Source organism: Penicillium pulvis (genome assembly GCF_028828015.1).
Source record: "Penicillium pulvis strain IBT 33274 chromosome Unknown scaffold_8_segment0_segment0, whole genome shotgun sequence".
NCBI classification, from domain to species: domain Eukaryota; kingdom Fungi; phylum Ascomycota; class Eurotiomycetes; order Eurotiales; family Aspergillaceae; genus Penicillium; species Penicillium pulvis.
Genome location: NW_026643080.1, coordinates 5698724 through 5716433, shown reverse-complemented (window position 1 = coordinate 5716433; position 17710 = coordinate 5698724). Strand labels below are relative to the sequence as shown.

The following is a 17710-nucleotide window of genomic DNA, read 5'->3' as shown; positions in this document are numbered from 1 at the left end:
ACTTTGTCCCCTGACGAGATGGTTGGTTTCGTTCATTGATTATTACAGCACGAGTACTCGTCCTGAAAAGAGCTTGGGGTTGGGTTGGAAGCCTCTGAAGACTCAAAGGGATTGGGAGGGGTCGATCAGGGAGTCATTTGAGGCGATTGTCCGTGGGGATCATTGATCCTAAGAGCACAAAAAGCCCAACAATAGAACCAACAATAGAACAAGTAAGAAGGTACATTGTTGGATTGAAATGTGAGAAACTTGAATTTAGACTTTTCTTGCAGTCAGCTTTGTAGTAGCGATGCGAATGCTCAAACTCATAATATCAATCCTGCTTTTCGGAACATCTCAAAACTTTCCAGCCATGCCTGAACATGGTCTCTATCACCTTCGAATCCTGTTCCCCTAAGCTTCTCCAGACTGAGCTGCCGGTCGAAAGTCAACCAATAGCCCACACTATCAAGCTGCCGCCTACCAGCACCGACGCCTCCACTAATAGCATTCGCACGCCCAAGCTCAGAGAATTGTTCTTTATGCTCAGCAAAATACTCACCCGGCGTGAGGAACCTAGTGGCCTCGGGCAGCTCGCCCGCCTTCAACGTATTGTCAAGGGCTTGTGAGTCCTCGACGGGTCCCACACCTACCAGACCAAACCAATTTGCCAGTCGAGGCCATATCTCACCATACTTGCAAGCAGTCTGGCTATCGGCAACATTGAACAACTGACCTCCGCCACAGGTCGCAGGGTGTAACGAGGCATATATCATGAACCGGGCAAGTGTGCTGCTGGATACTGGAGAGAACAGCGAGCTTGCACTGGCCACATTACCAGGAAATGGTACCTGCACAGCGGTTGTCCTGGGTCCTGATGTTTCAGGTCCAATGCCATGGTTGTAAGCCCATAGCGATAGATACTGGGCCCAATGTAATGCTAAACTGAACTGGGAACCGTTGGGAGTGAATCCAATCTTGATGATGTTAGTTATGCTCAGTAGCATGTAAGAAAGACTTACGATTGCGTCTGGACAGACTTCACACCATGTCCAATTCTTGCCCTTGCTCTTTGCATCAAGGAGCTTGCGGTATGCTGTGTATACAACTGTATTTGCGATTTCGATCGGAAGCTTCTTCGCCATGTCCTCCGTTAAAGGAGGAGTAAATGTGCCCCCTGGAGTGTATATACCATACCCCTGATATTTTTAGTATGCAAATATCACACGCTCGATGGATCTCACTAACCCGTGTCCCGCCAGTGAACGCCACGAATCGCAAGTTGGGGCTAATCAAGCCGTGAGCGTCAATGACATTCTTGAACATGCGCAGATTGGTGGCAAATTCCTCAGTATCGTCCTCGACCGCAGTAAAAACTGTGATGGTAAGTTTATCTATCATTGTATATTAAGTGGAGAATGACCTACCCAAGTAATATATATGGGTAATACTTTCAACATCTCTCACTGCGCGTTTCAGTGTCTCTGCCAATGTAGGCCCATCACCGTGACGAAGGTCGATGCCCGAGACAAGCTGCAGATCTGGTCTATTCGAGCCTGGCTCTGGCCAGTGAGACTCAGAGAGGATAATTGGGCGGTTTGTGATGGCGGTTACTTTATAAAAAGTGCCAGCACTAGGGTAGGGACTCAAAAGTTGATTTACCAGAGCCCAACCAATTAGGCCAGACGCGCCAAAGACGATGGCATGATTTGACTCACCCATCTTGCTGGCAAGCGTTGATGAATTGGAGGATTTCCATTGCCCAGGTGAGGGCGAATTATTGCCTTTTAAATTCGCATGATCTACTATTTGGAATGAGAGGGTTCATGTTTATGATCAACTTTATCTATAAGTTATATGTATCACTATGAGTCATCATGAATCATTCCAGGTGCATATCCAATGAGGCCCCAATATATTATGGCTGCGTTTACTTATTGTGAACGCGCACAGTTCGGAGTCCCTACTGTCTGGCAGTTAGCTAGCTGTTCTTGCCTTGAGGCGAGGGCGAGAAGGCTTATAAGGAAAGCGATTGAATTTCTTGGCTCAAAAGATATTTTCGAACACAACCCCATGCAAATTGATGGTCCCACACATAATTAAGTGGAACATGAGTCTATTGCGGTCGAGTGACACTATGATTCAAGGTCTGGGTTATTGATATTGGTTGGCTAGTGGATGGGTGCAGAGTATTGATAGGAAGGGTACAGTGGGTAAGATGGGAAGGCCAAAGGTAGTGACATTGATTCTTTCTTGGTTAAGGCGGAACACGAGGGAACACGAATCTACGCAATAAGACCACAGAAACGTAATTGCAAGTGTTTCAATCATCTTTGGATTGAATGTACAGTGTTGATGATATTATAATACAAAAAGAATGTTTACAGCGATATCGACATCGGTTTCCCTTTGGCACATCTGGGATCTGGTTGGGGTTGTACAGGGTATTCTGGATGCTCCGGTTGTCGGCGGTTGGATTGCACCACCATACGCTCACTCCACCAATAGTCCAGCTCTCTCTTGGTGAACTTCTTTCGGTTAATGACATATTCAAACTCCATCTCTTCGTCGAATGCCTGAATTGCCTCTTCAATCGTTGTAGACCTGGGCAGCTCTTGGCTTTTACCCGGCGGCTTGCAAAGCTGAGCCCGGGATTGCCTCTTCAGCTCGGGATCGGTAGTGAACTCCATCCAGTACTGGCTTCCGTCATGTTTCTGTTTCAAAACGGAAACAAGTCCTCGCAGTGTCTCCACGGCGGGCGGAGAAAATCTCAATTCCCAAACAGACGTCAAGCGTTCAACTTCGACGACAAAGTCGCGACGAACTGGCTCACGGCGAGCAAGCAGTGACATTATGCACCACCATACGCCGCGGACGTTGTTGGCATATGTGAAGGCACGAAGAAACATCTTCAGCTGGACTTGATCGAAGCCGTAAGTCTTGCGCCATTTTGACATGTAGACGGCTTCGAGGATGTTCACGGCGGCGAGAGGACGGCGAAGCGCAATCATGCGGCGAGCAACAGCAGCGGAGCAATGATGCTTGACTGTTAATCTTTCATTTTGGGCACAGACTTCGTAGAATTCAAATAGTGCCAGTTTGATCAAGATGCTTTCGCTCACCATACCGCGGTCCAGCTGCATGACCTTTTGAAAAAAGATAGGGGTGAAACGCGGTGTGCGCTCGGTATATTGGGGTGATGGCTCTTTGGTAAACTCTGTCCAGTGCTTCTTGATTATGTTTTGGGTATCTTCAAGACTGCTCCTGCCTCCGTGGAGGAGAGTCGCGATGGCGAGAAGCTGGATGTGAAGCGGCTTGGGGGTGAAGCCCCTCTCGACACCTTGATGGAAGAGGTCTTGTACCTCGAGGAACTTGCCAACGTGGATATAATGCTCCATTCGCTTGTGCATCGGAACATATAAATTGACAGAACTCTTAGAAAGAGTTTTGATAATCTGAGATTCCGTCTGCTTGGCTTGATCACCAATTGGGGTCATTTTGTCTTTGTCGATGTTATAGTATTCGGCTCCAACGCCCATGATACGCCGGGACATTGACACCATCCCATATTGCTTCTTCGCCGACTGGAGCATCTTCCAAAATCCCACTGGAGTATTTTGCATAGCCAGACGACGTGCTTCCAAGATTCTCATGGTTGCATCGTGGTCGATTCCAGTCTTCCATTGGCGTTCCTCGGCCAGGAGAGTAAACTGTGTCAGAATCTCGGGGTCGCATCGTTCGACTAATCCTTCGATGCAGTGCCGGTGCAGAACTTTATCGGGCTGGATGTTAAACTCAACAATACACTTTTCAAGGAAATTCCAGATTTCAGATCCAGAGTGAGAGGGCCAAAACTCCAGCCAGAGCCGGTCGAAGACCTGGCAGAAGTTCTGCTTCTGCTTTGTGAAACCAAGCTCATGCATCTCACGCATTCCGCTGAGGACACCAACCCAGTCGCATTGCAAGGCTTTGCCGTACAACAAAAGACCGAGAGTACGGCAGCCGGGCTTGGCGCCGTGCTTTGTTTCCATGTCACGAATTATGGCTTCTGCATCCTCATATTGACCTGCATCAACATACGCCTTGACCAGCGCATTAAACACCTTTTCCGTTGGATTTCGCTCCAGCTCTGCAAGACTGCCCAAAATCTTTCGGAATTCCTTGCTGACCAGTTCAACGTTGTGGGTCTTTCTCCAAAGGCCATCAAGATATGCTCCGCAAAGGCCACCGCTCTGGTCATGTTTGATATTGGAGTAAAAAAGCCACTTGGCAGCACTCAACCGGTTGGATTCAATAAGACACCGAAGAGTGACTTCCAACAAATATATCGGAACAGTGAACTTGAACCGATATTTATCATATACCACGGCCGCAGATTCGACATGACCTGCCTTAGCAAGCATATGTATCATGGTAGCCCACAGGTTTGTGTCCACAATCGACACCCTTTCGAGGCGATTGAAAATAGATCGAGCAATAAACACATTGCCTTGCAAACAATTCGCTGTGTAGACCTCATAGCCAAGAGCTCGCCTGTTCCATGAGATTACTTCAGTAGAGGAAACCCCCTTCAGATATAGGGTGGCAGCATCCACCGCCCGTCGTTCCACCAGCCTATCTTTTATTGATTCTTCCAAAGTACGAAAACCTTTCGCGCGCCGAGCCTCATCCTCTTCAAGCTCTCTGGCCATAGCAATTTGATTTTGGTGACTGTTTTCTGGATCCTCAAATTCTGTTGCGAGGGTCTTAAGCGAAGTGGGACGAATTGCCAGTGTAGGCCGAAGGTTCCGAGTTGGTCGAGTCGTAGGGGGGTAGACTGGTGTCGATATTTTGTTCCAGGGTGCTCTGGTCAACGTCAAGCGGGAATTCCTCGCTCTGGCTGTGCGGTGAGGGCTTATGCTTCAGAGAATCCAAACCTAGAAACTCACCAGCTTCTGCCGCATCCATCATAAGCGCAAGACGCCTGGCAGAAGCTGTGGCATCGTAGTTCGGTGCCGAGGTCCGGATCGTACGTTTGTTCTCAATGATCTGCTCAGCCACGCGAATCCGTCGGTGGACATCGTAAGTGATGGCTGCAACGGTGCAAAAAGTTCCCACGGAGCCAGCGTAGGCCAATTGGCGGAGGACGCGGAGGGCATTGCGTGAAGGGACGGCCGGCGTCGAATTGGCGGCTTTGGGGAACATGGTGTGCGCTGGCCAGTGCGCGCTGGATTCACCAGCGGTGCATCAATGGCTGCGGCGATAGAGGATGAACAGGAGGAGACTGTTCACAAAATCCTCTTTCTAGGTCACCGCGTTCAAAGCGAGGCTTAGGTTGTGCCAGAAGGCGATTGATGTTGGGGAGGATTAAAGGGTAAACTCGGGCAACTTTTTCGGAAACTCGAAAAAGCTGCGCGATTGTGCCGTTCCGCCCGCCGGACTGTTGATCGGATCGGCTGATGCTACTTTGATCTTACGATCATTGACACTCATCGAAGACTAATTAAACATTCAATAACAAATACTATATAAAAGCGAGCTCTTCAATACTTCTACTGACAATGAATTTGCAGATATATATACCTCCAGGGTAAATTTGATCTAATTATCTTAAAAGCAATTGATCCTCCTCGCCTTCTCCATCTTCGTTAGCTTCAACTGCTATGTCAAATTCAGGCTCATCATCAAGGGTGACTGGGAACAGAAAAAGTTAGCACGCAATCTAAAACAGTGTCAAAAGCAACATACCATGTGGTCGAAGGAACAAGCTCAAGAATCCTGCAGCTCCAAAAACAGATGCAAGAAGCATAAAAACCGTTTGAGGATATGACCCAACAGTCAAACTATAGATCAAATTGAAGATGGTAGGTGCAACCACCCGAGCAAGAGCATGCAAGAGCCCTGTTGCGCCAAGCAGCTGACCAACGCGGTCATGTGGTACATGCTTAGTGAGCGCTGACTGAATTGTTGGGGGTCCCATTCCACCAAGACAAGTGACAATACCCGAAGCAAGCCAAGTAGTGCCTGTCTTCGATAGAGTATAACCAATGTAACCAAGAATATCGAAGAGAACAGATATCCGAATGATCATGACGTCGAGCATGTCGGATCCGCGAATCTTGCCGTCATTAGGGGTCGGCGTACGGAAAAGCCAGGAAACGAGAGGCAAGGTTAGGAATAGGTTGGCAGTGCGCAGACCATTGACTACCGCAATGTACAGACTCATTTCCACGTTCCCCCAGTCAAACATATACTCAGAATAAATAATGATGACCTGCACCGTGCCCATGGCGACGCCGAATAAAGCCACGTCCATCACGGCCAGCATGAGGATATTGCGGCGTAAAGCTGGGCTGGCACCTTTCCGGTTGGCAAATAGAGCACTCGGTCGTCCAACGGCAGGCCAAAGGATTTTTAGAGGAGCGACGAGGTTCATCGGGTTGAGGGCCTTCCACGAATACCATTTTGGTTCATCGTCTGTCGGCTTGACGCGGTGCTTAGCACGAGCCACGAGTTGGAGTTCCTTAGATAGGGATTCGGGAACAACGAAAAGAACAGCCAAGGAAAAGAAGACGTGCAATAAAAAGCCCGTGTAAAATACGATCAACGAGCTCCCGGTCTTACTGATGATGAGTGCTGCACCGCTCGGCCCAGCTGCCACGCCCAAGAACAGTGCAGCGTGGAATAAACCAAATGCCATACTCCGTCGATCGGGAGTTGTGCAATCAGTTGCGTAAGAATGAAGCACCACCTGGGCACCAGTGATAGAGCCACCCAGTCCGTCCACCAGCGCTCCAAACAGAAACAGATAAACGGAGAGAGATTCGGGCCACGTTCCCAGAAAACAAGTGATTAGTTCACTGAGCGCAGCACATGTCCCGGACAGAGCAATTAATTTAGTTCGGCCATAGGCATCTGATAAGCGGCCGAGCCGGGGACTGACCAGGGCTGCGACAAGGCCAGAAATGAGGTTGATGTATAACTGCAGCTGGGCGACCTTGGACTGAACTTCGGGGATTTTACATTGGGGATTGTCTCCGGATACAATCACCGGGAGGTATGTAAAATTAGGGTCTTTAACACTCCTTTCGTAGAGATAGTCGCGGCATACTAAATCCCTCATTAGAGTAACCTTGGGCACAGCCAAGCCACCAAATCCAATGGTGAAGACCAGTGCAAATGGAAGTAGCCAGTAAATCTGTTATTAAGACAATGCGTCAGACCAAAGAGGATCAAATGGAACATTTCATCGTGTGCCTGTGGCACTCACACTCGGTCTTCTCCATCGCGGGCGTGTGTCGGCGTCGCGAAGCTGCTGTACATCCTCTGGCCATTCATCATCCACGTCATTGTTGACCAGCAGGGGCTCATGGTGCACGCTCAAGATTGTGCCATCTGCAGTGCGACGTGTCTCTTGAACCAAATTCTCAGTAGCGTGTTGCACATCCAGGGCGGGTTCGCCCGCGAAGAGCTCCTCGTTCTCCATTATGGCGATGAGTCCCTTATAGGATGCAGATTGGGATTCTATCGGCGCATGCTAATGAAAGGATAATTCCAGATGATTGACGCGCAATGGTTCCAAATTTGGGACCGAACAGGGAATGAGGGGATAACAGGGTTTCATGCGTCAGCGTTTTTGTCTTATCAATCAAGCTTGGAAATGCGCCCGATAGGAATTTGTGGATGGATCCACATCCGAGGCACTATATACTAATATCCGGAGCTTCGGTGTTCTACTCTTAAATCCGACAAAACATTAGATAGTGATCCTAGTATAATAACTTGGTACTCACGAAAGTAATTTAAAGTCCTGAGAATCTGTCTCGGTTTCAAATTCCAAAAACCACAAAATTTTAATTTATACAAGGTCCTGAAACGTGGCCAAATTAACTCCTCAACCCCCACCCTCCCAACACTATAGTTACATGCAAAAAAGCCGTGTATAATATAAGATAAAAAGATAAAGAGAAGGTCAGGCGCGCATCTCACACAACAAGCGAGGAGAGCTCTTTGCCGGCGAAGAATTTCTTCTGCTCGAGGCATCGCTCACTGCGACAGCCCTGGCAGCGCAGGGTCATCTGGGCAGAACATGGCTCGTTCTTCTGCAAATGCGCATGCGCGATATCGGCCAGACCTTGGATGAATGTCGGGTTGCCATTCAAACTCTCTGCGCGCTTGACACCAGGACTGTTGGCTTCCTCCATAACCTCCAGATCCAACTCGTACAAGGTCTCAATATGATCACTGGTGAAAGCGATGGGCACCAGAATCAAGTCGGACTGTCCACGCTTGACATAGTTCATCACTGTATCTGACGTCTGTGCGCCAAGCCAGGCAGAGGGGCCCACCTGGGACTGCCAGCACAGGCGGTAGGGGTTGCTAAACTTGAGTCGCTGCATCACAGCGTGAACGGTCGCGGCAACTTCCGAGGGGTAAGGATCACCTATAGAGAGAGAAAGAGATGATTAGACAAAGCTCCACATATCAGCATGAATACAGAACTTACCTCGGTTCACAACACTCATGGGCAAACTGTGCGCAGAGAAGAGCAGCACCACCTTATCCCGCTTGTCTTCCGGATAAGTCTTCAGCTGGGCCTCGATGTTTTGCGCAAACGCCTCAACGAGACCAGGGTGAGTGGGCCACCGGTCGATGACACTCCAGTTGATCGCGCCAGTGGCGTCCACGTCTCCATTGGCACGCTTGCCTTCCAGGCGATTCTGCCACTTCCACAGCTCGTTCAGTGAGCTGCCAGTGGTGGAGCAAGAGTATTGCGGATATTGCGTGAAAGCTACTGCACGACCCCCCTTGCCATTGCCAAATCCATCTTCAAATAACTGGTTGTACATCTCCTCCGTCAAGGGAGCAGCGTAGCGAAAGGCTACGTAGGGCTTATGAGGCGCGGTCTCCGGCGAAATCTTATCCAATATGTTACACATCTCCGCACATTGATATTCCGACCATTTGCGAATTGGCGAGCCTCCGCCGATATCTGCGTATTGCTTCTGGATCTTGGGGGTTCGCCGGCGGGCAAGAAGAGGTCCGATATATGATTGCAGACGTCCCAGGGGGATCAAATCGCCATCAGACTGTAGTGAAGAGAAGAAGTCATGGTCAGAACGAATACAATGCCTGAAGAGCCACCGTAGAGCCACGGGAAACTTACAAATAGCCTGCTCAAAAAGTCCTCCACCTGATCGGTTGTTGATGGTCCACCCATGTTCATAAACACCATCGCAGTTGGTCCCTTGGAGCCCGTGGCATCCTGCGTGACGGGTGGTACTGCTGTGGCGAGGCCGCATCGCTGGTCTCTGCTATAGCCCACAAAGCCTCGGGTGGCTGAGCGGAGGGCTGGGGTAGCAGCATTGCTCCATAACCGACATGGAGCTGCAATGCTGCGGAACGCCATGATTAATAAGGAGTTAGAATTGATTCAGAAAGACCAAAGAAAGCTTGAATTAAAACTGGACACTGTCCAAAATGCAATGCAACCCAGGGAGAGAGGTGGGCAGGGGCAAATTCGATCGAGATCACAAATCACAAGATTCCAGATCGCCGGAAAGCTTGCGGCCCGCGGCCAATTTGTTGGCAAAGGCTGGGACCCTCAACCAATGAACGCACGCTGGGAGTCAGCAGTATGGGTCACATGACCTTCGCGTCTCCCCGCGTCAAACATGTCAAACACGTTAATTCGGCGCGTCTCAAGGCAACAATGACGCCACTGCCTGGTCTATAAAGCTTCCCTCGGTACTCTTGTCATCTTCTCATACCCACCCCCTGCCCCGAACTTGATCGCTAGTGATGGCAGACGACAATAACGCCCGTGATGAGGAGCCATTTGAAGAGGAGGAAGTGGATGAAACCGTGAGTAGCAATGATACAGCTATATTCGAATGTAGCCAACCCTGATCATATTTTGATCTGTGATGTTAGAGCTTCCGAGCAGTCAAAGATGCAGTTCTCTTCGCCATCGACATCAGCAGTTCGATGCTGACGCCCCGTGCCTCATCCAGTGCCAAAAAATCTGGCGAAGAGTCCCCAGCATCTGCGGCGCTTAAGTGCGCATATCATCTAATGCAGCAGCGCATCATATCGAATCCTAGCGATATGATGGGTGTTCTCCTCTATGGAACCCAGTCATCCAAATTCTACGATGAAGATGGAGAGGGGGGCGGCGACCTCTCGTACCCTCACTGTTATCTCTTTACCGACCTCGACATTCCGTCCGCCCAGGAAGTAAAGGAGCTCAGAGCTCTTGTAGAGAATGAAGAGGAGGCCCAGAAGATCCTACAGCCCTCGAAAGAACCGGTCTCCATGGCCAATGTTTTGTTCTGTGCCAATCAGATCTTCACCTCCAAAGCTCCAAACTTCCTCTCGCGGCGATTGTTCATCATTACCGATAATGATAACCCTCATGCAGAGAGCAAGTCGCTTCGATCGGCATCTACAGTGCGTGCAAGGGATCTGTATGACTTGGGTGTCACAATTGAGCTCTTTCCAATTTCCCGAGTTGATCATGAATTTGACACTTCGAAATTTTATGATGTAGGTTCCTGGCCATTGATCAAGAACAGCACAGAACTGATAAGCAAAGGACATCATTTACAAAACGTCCCCCAGTGATGGCGAGGCCCCAGCCTATCTCCAGCCAGATACAAGCACATCAACTGCGCAGGGAGACGGAATTACGTTGCTCAACTCTCTGCTTTCGAGTATTAACTCTAGATCCGTGCCCCGGCGATCAATATTTTCCAATATACCTCTGGAGATTGGACCTAATTTCAAAATTTCTGTCAATGGTTATCTATTGCTGAAGAAGCAGCAGCCAGCACGAAGTTGCTACGTCTGGCTGGGAGGGGAGAAACCCCAAATTGCCAAGGGAATTACTACACTTCTAGCAGATGACACGGCGCACACGGTTGACAAGTCAGAGATTCGAAAGGCATACAAATTCGGCGGTGAACAAGTTTCATTCACGCCCGAGGAGCAGCTATCACTCAGGGACTTTGGGGAGCCCGTGATTCGAATTATTGGGTTCAAGCCTCTGGCTACCCTGCCCATTTGGGCCAATACCAAGCACCCTACATTCATCTACCCTTCCGAGGAGGACTACATTGGGTCTACGCGCGTCTTCTCTGCATTACAGCAAAAGCTCCTCAAAGACCGCAAACTTGCCTTGGTTTGGTTCATTCCCCGCAAGAAAGCTTCGCCCGTATTGGCTGCCATGATATCTGGTTCTGAGAAGATTGACGAGAATGGTGTCCAAAAAATGCCGCCTGGGATGTGGATTATTCCACTTCCATTCGCGGATGACGTGAGGAAAAACCCGGAGTACAGTTTCACTTCAGCCCCAGAACCCCTCATTGATGCGATGAAACAAGTAGTGGGGCAATTGCAGCTTCCCAAGGGTGTATATGAGCCTCAAAAATACCCTAATCCTTGTACGTTTTTGTTTCGAGCAGCGGCACAGCTTGACGATACTGACATATTGGCAGCACTTCAATGGCATTACCGTATCCTGCAGGCCTTGGCTCTCGACGAAGATCATCCGGGGAATCCTGAGGATAAGACCGTTCCGAAGTATCGACAAATCGATAAGGTAGGCCCCTCAACCCCCAAAGCTGGGGATAACGCTGATTGATTTACAGCGTGCCGGTGAATACGTTCTACAATGGGCCGAGGAGCTTGATGCTCAAAATGAGAAATTTTTCGGAGGAACTGCTGCCACGAAGTCAACCCTGGTCAAGCGTGGTCCAAAAAGCCATGCTGAGGGCGAAAGTGGTCCACCAACAAAAAAGGTCAAGATCGAGGTTGGCGCCTCTGATAACGATGATGAAATCAAGAGGAATTGGGAGAAGGGAACTCTGTCCAAGGTAAGTCGCACGAGCCTATATTCATACGGCTATGGCTAAATGACACGACTTTTACAGCTCACGGTGCCCATACTGAAAGACTTCCTCAATGCTCACGGTCGCTCCGCAGCTGGCAAAAAGGCCGACCTCGTAGAACGGGTAGAACAGTATTTTGAGGATAAGCTTTGAGAATAAGCTTTGAGATATTCATGTAACGAGTGATGATCAATTGCACTGTATACTTTATCTAATACTGATTTACTCAGAGCTCAGTCAGGGCTGACCAATTGCCGAGGTGGCGATTATGTGGGGTATGTGGGGGATCCCCAAAATACTCTTCCTCGCATCCTCGTAAATTCGAATAAAAACAGGTCTAGCCAAAGGAAAACTCGGAAAACAGGCTCATTTGGTATTACGCACAATTTCCGCCTAGATCGTCGGTATCACTGTGTGAATGTGCATGTGTATGCATAGCTATAAAACCACAGGTGGAGTTTGACAGGGTTCACCCCGCCATTTCCTCAACATAAATGAGCAGCAAGATGAATGGCGTGCGTTCACGCAACGACCGGAAATGCCACGCATGTAACAAGATATTCTCCAAGAAAGAACACCTCACAAGGCATATTCGAGGTCACACGAAAGAAAAACCTTTCGCATGTTCAATTTGTGGGAAGTTATACTCTCGGAGGTTTGTGCAGGTGGATGGCCCTCTAACAGAAATGCATACTAACACTTATCATAGTGATGTTGTTCGGCGTCATGAGAGGAGCCATCATGAGCAGCAGGCCGAACAGCAGGCTGATCAGTATCTTGAGGATTCGACAAGTTTCCCAGATAGCGCAGCTATGCTGACGCCGACCTCGGCGGCCAAATCGCTGAGACGGTTGTCAGGGGTTACATCTATGCCAGAGGACATGAACCTGCAGCCATACCCCAATACAAGCATTGCAAGTCTTGTACCACCCAGTACTGAGTACACACCTGGACTAGACTTATCTTCGCATGATGATGCAACACATGGAACAAGCTCCAACTCGGGATCTGGAGCATGGTTTCTTGAAGACGATTTCGATGTCAGCGCTCTAGACGTTTCACTCACCTCAACCATCTCCGAATGGGCCCAGTTCTCAAATGTCTTCTCGGCGCCTCTTTTGCCGGAAGAGGAGCCGCAGCACATATTCACGCCGTTACAAAGTTCCGTACCTGACTTAGAGTCAGTAAATCCCCCGTCAGATACTATGAAACGTAAATGGTTTTCCCATATGGAGCACCGACCGAGCCGGGGATTTGACATGATAAGTCAAAGTTATCCGGGCCATACTAAGGCAAATGAGTCGTACCGAGCCGGTCTATCTCAGAAACTTCGGCCACGGATGGAGGATGAGGCGCTTCCAACACCGGAGCAACTGAACCTCTTTGCTAAGCTCTATTTCCATCGTTTCCATCCACTTCTTCCTGTTATTCATACTCCTTCCTTCCGACCGACTGCAGAGAACTCCCTCTTATTCTTGTCGTTATGTTCAATCGGTAGCCTTTTCGTGGGATCCTCGCGTGCTGTTATGCAAGGGTCTAGGATATTCGAACGGTTGAACAAGGCAATACTGGCTTCTTGGGAATCATTCCTATCACAGAGTCGACCAGACGCCTTGTCTATGGTTCAGGCCGCAATCCTCGGTCAGACATATGCTATCCTGGCCGGTGAGCCAAAATGTCTTGTTTTGGCAGATGTTCTGCACGGGACAGTCGCAGCTTGGGCTCGTGAAGCAAATAGACTCGGTTCCCTTTGTACCCGGGCGCCCGATTTCTCAGACAACAGCAGTATCGAAACAAGCTGGCATCGATGGATCGATCATGAGCAGAGAGCACGAGTCCAAGTAGCCTTACACATCCACGACGCTGAACTTGCAACTCTACTTCATCACCAACCAATCCGCAGTCATCGATTTCGTCAATTCCCCAAACTCGCATCCGATGCTTTATTTTCAGCGCCTACGGCTTCAAAATGGGCGGCTTTATACCGTCAGTCCCTAGAAACACCGCCGGGAGATAGCTCGATATACACTCAGATCCCTCGCTCTCTAGATCCACTCCCGATTACCGGGATATCATCCCGCTTCGCAGCCTACGGGCTCTTAGAAAGTATAAGCGCCCACTTGACCGACTCGAAACAATCCGATGGCTTCGATCATCATGTCTGTGCAGAGATATCAAGCCTCCTAATCGCTTGGTGGAAAGCCTACTACACACCATCCAAAAGCCACGAAGGAGATACATTCTGTCTCCCCGTTCTCTGGCACTCCATTTTCATTTCTTTGTACGCAGACCTCGACCTCCTCGAACAGTCTATCGGCCGAGATGGTCACCATCACACCCTACAGGCTGCAGCCCCCGTCCAAGAGTGGTCTACATCCCTGAATGCCAGTCGCTGCCTCATCCATGCCTCATTAATCGCTCAATACATAGAAAAAATGAGTATGTCCTCGGAGCCAGCGATTCATGTTCCGCGTGCGCTGTTTACTGCCGCACTCACCTATCTCGTTGTTGCGCGATTCGCGCCGAAACATGTTGTTCGTGCTGAGGCTTTTGCGTCGCCTGAAATTAAAATCCTTGGTGACGATGACACTTTTATGGAGGCTTGTTTCCCTGATTTACAGCTTGCGGGTAGCGGGGGCTCTGGGGCTGCGGATATGGATCATTTGTATCGGTTAGTAGATTTGTTGCAGCGAGGTGGGCGTTGGGGGATTTCGCAGGCTTTTGCTGGGGTTATCTCTGCGGCTTTGGAGGGGGGCTTTGGCTCGTAGCTAGCTCTCCTCTTATTGTGCTAGTCATCCCTTTGCTTTAAGCTAGTTGACCTGATACCTAGTCTACGCTTGTCAATCCAGGAGTATGTGGCTTAGCCACAGTGTATTTCTATTTTTTAATACGCTGAGATGTATAATCCCTTAGTCTCTACTCAATTCCGGTCCCTAATGATCAATGACGTAGACTCAATGCTTGCAGCCTTGAATTCTTAGCCGAGCCTTCTCTTTACATCCATGGATATCCGGCATTGACTCACCCCGCAAGATGATACACTAATCTGCGGGGTGATGATCCACCTTTGCGGGGTGCCGCACGCCACCAATCACTACGTAGCCTCTCAGTCGCAGCTTGTTGTTCTGCTTGAGACACTTTTATTTCCCAAGGTTGAGGGCTTCAAGTCATTCTTAGTTACACTTCGAAATATAAGGTAATGTCTGAACTGGTTCTGTTATCGTATAGGGTCACACAATAGACTTCCATTTTTGCTCTATACAACCTCCCCTTGCTGTACAATGTACCTGGCAGCTACTAAATGTGCTTTGTCCATTTGAAGCCATCATATAGTTCGATGTCCCGGGGATCAATGCGTATTCTCGCTCCCCGCAAAATAGTTTTCAAGGCTGTGGGGTATAGTACTACCCCGTAGATGCAAAGCTATAACCGCAGAACCGAAGCAGGTATAAGTATGCATAGGTACCCAAGTACCAACCTAGCCAGGTTACGCTTCTGAATTGATTCCTCGACATTCTGATAATCGTTCCCAAGATGCCCGTCTTCACCGAAAATGCATCTTCCTCGCGAGATCTAAGAGTCCTACCATCTTTTGCATCCCCACTACCTCGTCTCACTCCAACATTCGAGCCAGAGAGCGATCCAGAAGAGAAATATGAAGTCCTGGTTGTAGGCGTAAGTCCACAACTAGATCTAATAATGCCTCAGCTCTTGGAAATAACATCTGACTTTTATATGTAAACACAGGCAGGCCCATCTGGCCTGATGCTCGCTCTCCTCCTCTCCCGTTACGGTTTAACCGATAAATCCCTCCTATGCATCGACGCGAAGCCCAGTACCCTTAAATCCGGCCAGGCAGATGGCATCCAGCCCCGCACCCTAGAAGTACTCAAAACACTCGGCATCTCCGACGAAATCGAAAATGAAGCATGCCAAATGTGGCAATTTGCATTCTGGAACCCATCGTCTAACAAAGAGAAGATTATCGAGCGCACGGCCGTTGTCCCGGAGATTATTCCGGCTGCTCGCTTCAAGTATGAGGCGACGATCCACCAGGGTAGGGTTGAGCGGATTATGGAAACAGACTTACTTCGGTATTCTACTCGAGGTGTCCTGAGAAATACTAGCTTGATCGATGTGTGCATTGATGAACAGGGTGACGCAGAGTTCCCTGTTGTTGCCCGAATCTCGGTAGATGGTGTTGAGAAGGGGGTGCGGACTAAGCATCTTGTTGGTGCTGATGGTGCGCATTCAGTTGTTCGGAGATCTATGGGGTTGAAATTGGAGGGCGAGTCACTGGATCATATCTGGGGTGTTGTGGATTTGGTTGCTGAGACTAATTTCCCTGACATTCGCCGCCGGTGTGCGATTCATTCGCCTGCTGGATCGGTTATGGTTATTCCGCGGGAGAGAATTGTTACCGGTGAGTATTTGACTAGGCTTTATGTGCATGTTCCTGAGACGGTGGTGCCGGATGCGGATCAGATGGTGAATGGTGATGAGGGTGAAGGTGGCAGCTGTGAAGATGCAAGGTCGAGGAGAAGTAAGATCACCTTGGAAGGTATTTTGAAGCAGGCTGCAGATGCGATGAAGCCGTATTCCATTCGTCCTAAGGAGGGTGCTGTGGATTGGTGGGCGGCTTATCAGATTGGGCAGCGGGTTTCGCCTGAGTTCATTGTGAAGGATACGAAGGGGGTTGCCAGAGTATTTATCAGCGGTGATGGTATGTTCCGACCCGGATGGGTGAGCTGTGTCTCTTGATTGATTGGACATCTGAATGCTGACTTTAGATCAAAGCCTGCCATACACACAGCCCTAAGGTACGACATGCCCGAAGGCGATACGACATCTAACTGAGAACTGACTATGTGTTCCATAGGCCGGTCAAGGCATGAACGTCTCCATGATGGACTCCTACAATCTAGCGTGGAAGCTGATCTACCATATCAACGGACTCAACCCCTCATCATCATCCGGTTCCCCAACCCCAATCCTCGACACATACCAAACAGAGCGCCATGAAATTGCACAACAACTCATTGACTTCGACCGCAAGTTCTCAACAATGTTCTCAGGCCAAATGGGTGCAACAGAGGGCCTAACCCAAGAAGAATTCCAGCAAGCTTTCAAGATTGGCAACGGATTTACTAGCGGCTGTGGTGTTGAATATCCTGAGCACCGGAATCCGCTCGTTGTGCGAGAGGACCTGGACTGTAACTCGGATAGCAGCCCTATTCGAGGAACGGATTATCTATCTGGAATCATACGGCCTGGACGACGGTTGCTGAATGTGAAGTTATTGAGACATGCGGATGGGTGGCAGCGGGATATCCATGATGGTATGAGAAACCACTCCCTCCATTGAATTCAAGCAATGAGGCGAGGACTTGAAAGTATACATAACTAAGATTTCAAATCGCAGATATTCCATCCACAGGCCGTTTCCGACTCCTCGTTCTAACATCAACAGACCTTCTTGATCGGAAGAGTACCTCGGCAGAGACACTCACCAGAGTGAGTGAGCTTATATCTCGATTTCCGGCTTCTGTCATCGAGCAGATTGTTCTCCACCCCGCACTTCACCGGCCATTCGATTGGGATGATATCCCCGCGTGCGTAAAGCAGAATGCGGAAATGCGGTTCTATGATGGATCGGCATTGGATGATGCGTATAGTATCTATGGCGTTGATCCTGCAAAGGGTGCGCTGGCTGTTATTCGGCCAGATGGGTATGTGGGGGTGGTGGTGAGGCTACATGAAATCGTGAGAGTGGAGGATTATCTGAAAAGCTGTATTCGAACTATTTGTGCGGTGTAAGCGCTAGTTTTGTCGATCCTTGGGTTTCTGATCTAGTGGAAGATATT

General features: G+C 49.2%; 8 protein-coding genes across 8 annotated transcripts; 3 read left to right on the top strand and 5 right to left on the bottom strand.

The window, feature by feature from the left end:
* Positions 1-305: 305 nt before the first annotated feature.
* N7503_011570 (uncharacterized protein) lies at positions 306-1701 on the bottom strand (the record flags this gene model as incomplete). The annotated part of the gene is made up of 4 exons (XM_057071116.1): positions 306-956; positions 1002-1178; positions 1228-1355; positions 1407-1701. The coding sequence occupies 4 exons, from the start codon at positions 1699-1701 to the stop codon at positions 306-308; spliced, it is 1251 nt and encodes a 416-aa protein (XP_056917727.1).
* Positions 1702-2360: 659 nt separating this feature from the next.
* On the bottom strand, positions 2361-4670 carry N7503_011569 (pentatricopeptide repeat protein; the record flags this gene model as incomplete). The annotated part of the gene is made up of 1 exon (XM_057071115.1): positions 2361-4670. One exon carries the CDS (start codon positions 4668-4670, stop codon positions 2361-2363), a length of 2310 nt encoding a protein of 769 aa, XP_056917726.1.
* Positions 4671-4725: 55 nt separating this feature from the next.
* On the bottom strand, positions 4726-5163 carry N7503_011568 (uncharacterized protein; the record flags this gene model as incomplete). Its single annotated transcript, XM_057071114.1, has 1 exon — positions 4726-5163. One exon carries the CDS (start codon positions 5161-5163, stop codon positions 4726-4728), a length of 438 nt encoding a protein of 145 aa, XP_056917725.1.
* Positions 5164-5563: 400 nt separating this feature from the next.
* Positions 5564-7444, bottom strand: N7503_011567 (putative tetracycline-efflux transporter; the record flags this gene model as incomplete). The annotated part of the gene is made up of 3 exons (XM_057071113.1): positions 5564-5652; positions 5707-7156; positions 7229-7444. The coding sequence occupies 3 exons, from the start codon at positions 7442-7444 to the stop codon at positions 5564-5566; spliced, it is 1755 nt and encodes a 584-aa protein (XP_056917724.1).
* Positions 7445-7943: 499 nt separating this feature from the next.
* N7503_011566 (ferrochelatase HEM15) lies at positions 7944-9367 on the bottom strand (the record flags this gene model as incomplete). The annotated part of the gene is made up of 3 exons (XM_057071112.1): positions 7944-8401; positions 8465-9047; positions 9125-9367. 3 exons carry the CDS (start codon positions 9365-9367, stop codon positions 7944-7946), a joined length of 1284 nt encoding a protein of 427 aa, XP_056917723.1.
* A 392-nt stretch (positions 9368-9759) lies between these two features.
* Positions 9760-11999, top strand: akuA (uncharacterized protein; the record flags this gene model as incomplete). The annotated part of the gene is made up of 6 exons (XM_057071111.1): positions 9760-9822; positions 9892-10503; positions 10553-11399; positions 11454-11557; positions 11607-11831; positions 11889-11999. The coding sequence occupies 6 exons, from the start codon at positions 9760-9762 to the stop codon at positions 11997-11999; spliced, it is 1962 nt and encodes a 653-aa protein (XP_056917722.1).
* Positions 12000-12340: 341 nt separating this feature from the next.
* On the top strand, positions 12341-14614 carry N7503_011564 (uncharacterized protein; the record flags this gene model as incomplete). Its single annotated transcript, XM_057071110.1, has 2 exons — positions 12341-12501; positions 12556-14614. 2 exons carry the CDS (start codon positions 12341-12343, stop codon positions 14612-14614), a joined length of 2220 nt encoding a protein of 739 aa, XP_056917721.1.
* A 766-nt stretch (positions 14615-15380) lies between these two features.
* On the top strand, positions 15381-17663 carry N7503_011563 (Phenol hydroxylase C-terminal dimerization; the record flags this gene model as incomplete). Its single annotated transcript, XM_057071109.1, has 5 exons — positions 15381-15521; positions 15594-16589; positions 16637-16666; positions 16726-17185; positions 17269-17663. The coding sequence occupies 5 exons, from the start codon at positions 15381-15383 to the stop codon at positions 17661-17663; spliced, it is 2022 nt and encodes a 673-aa protein (XP_056917720.1).
* Positions 17664-17710: the final 47 nt, after the last annotated feature.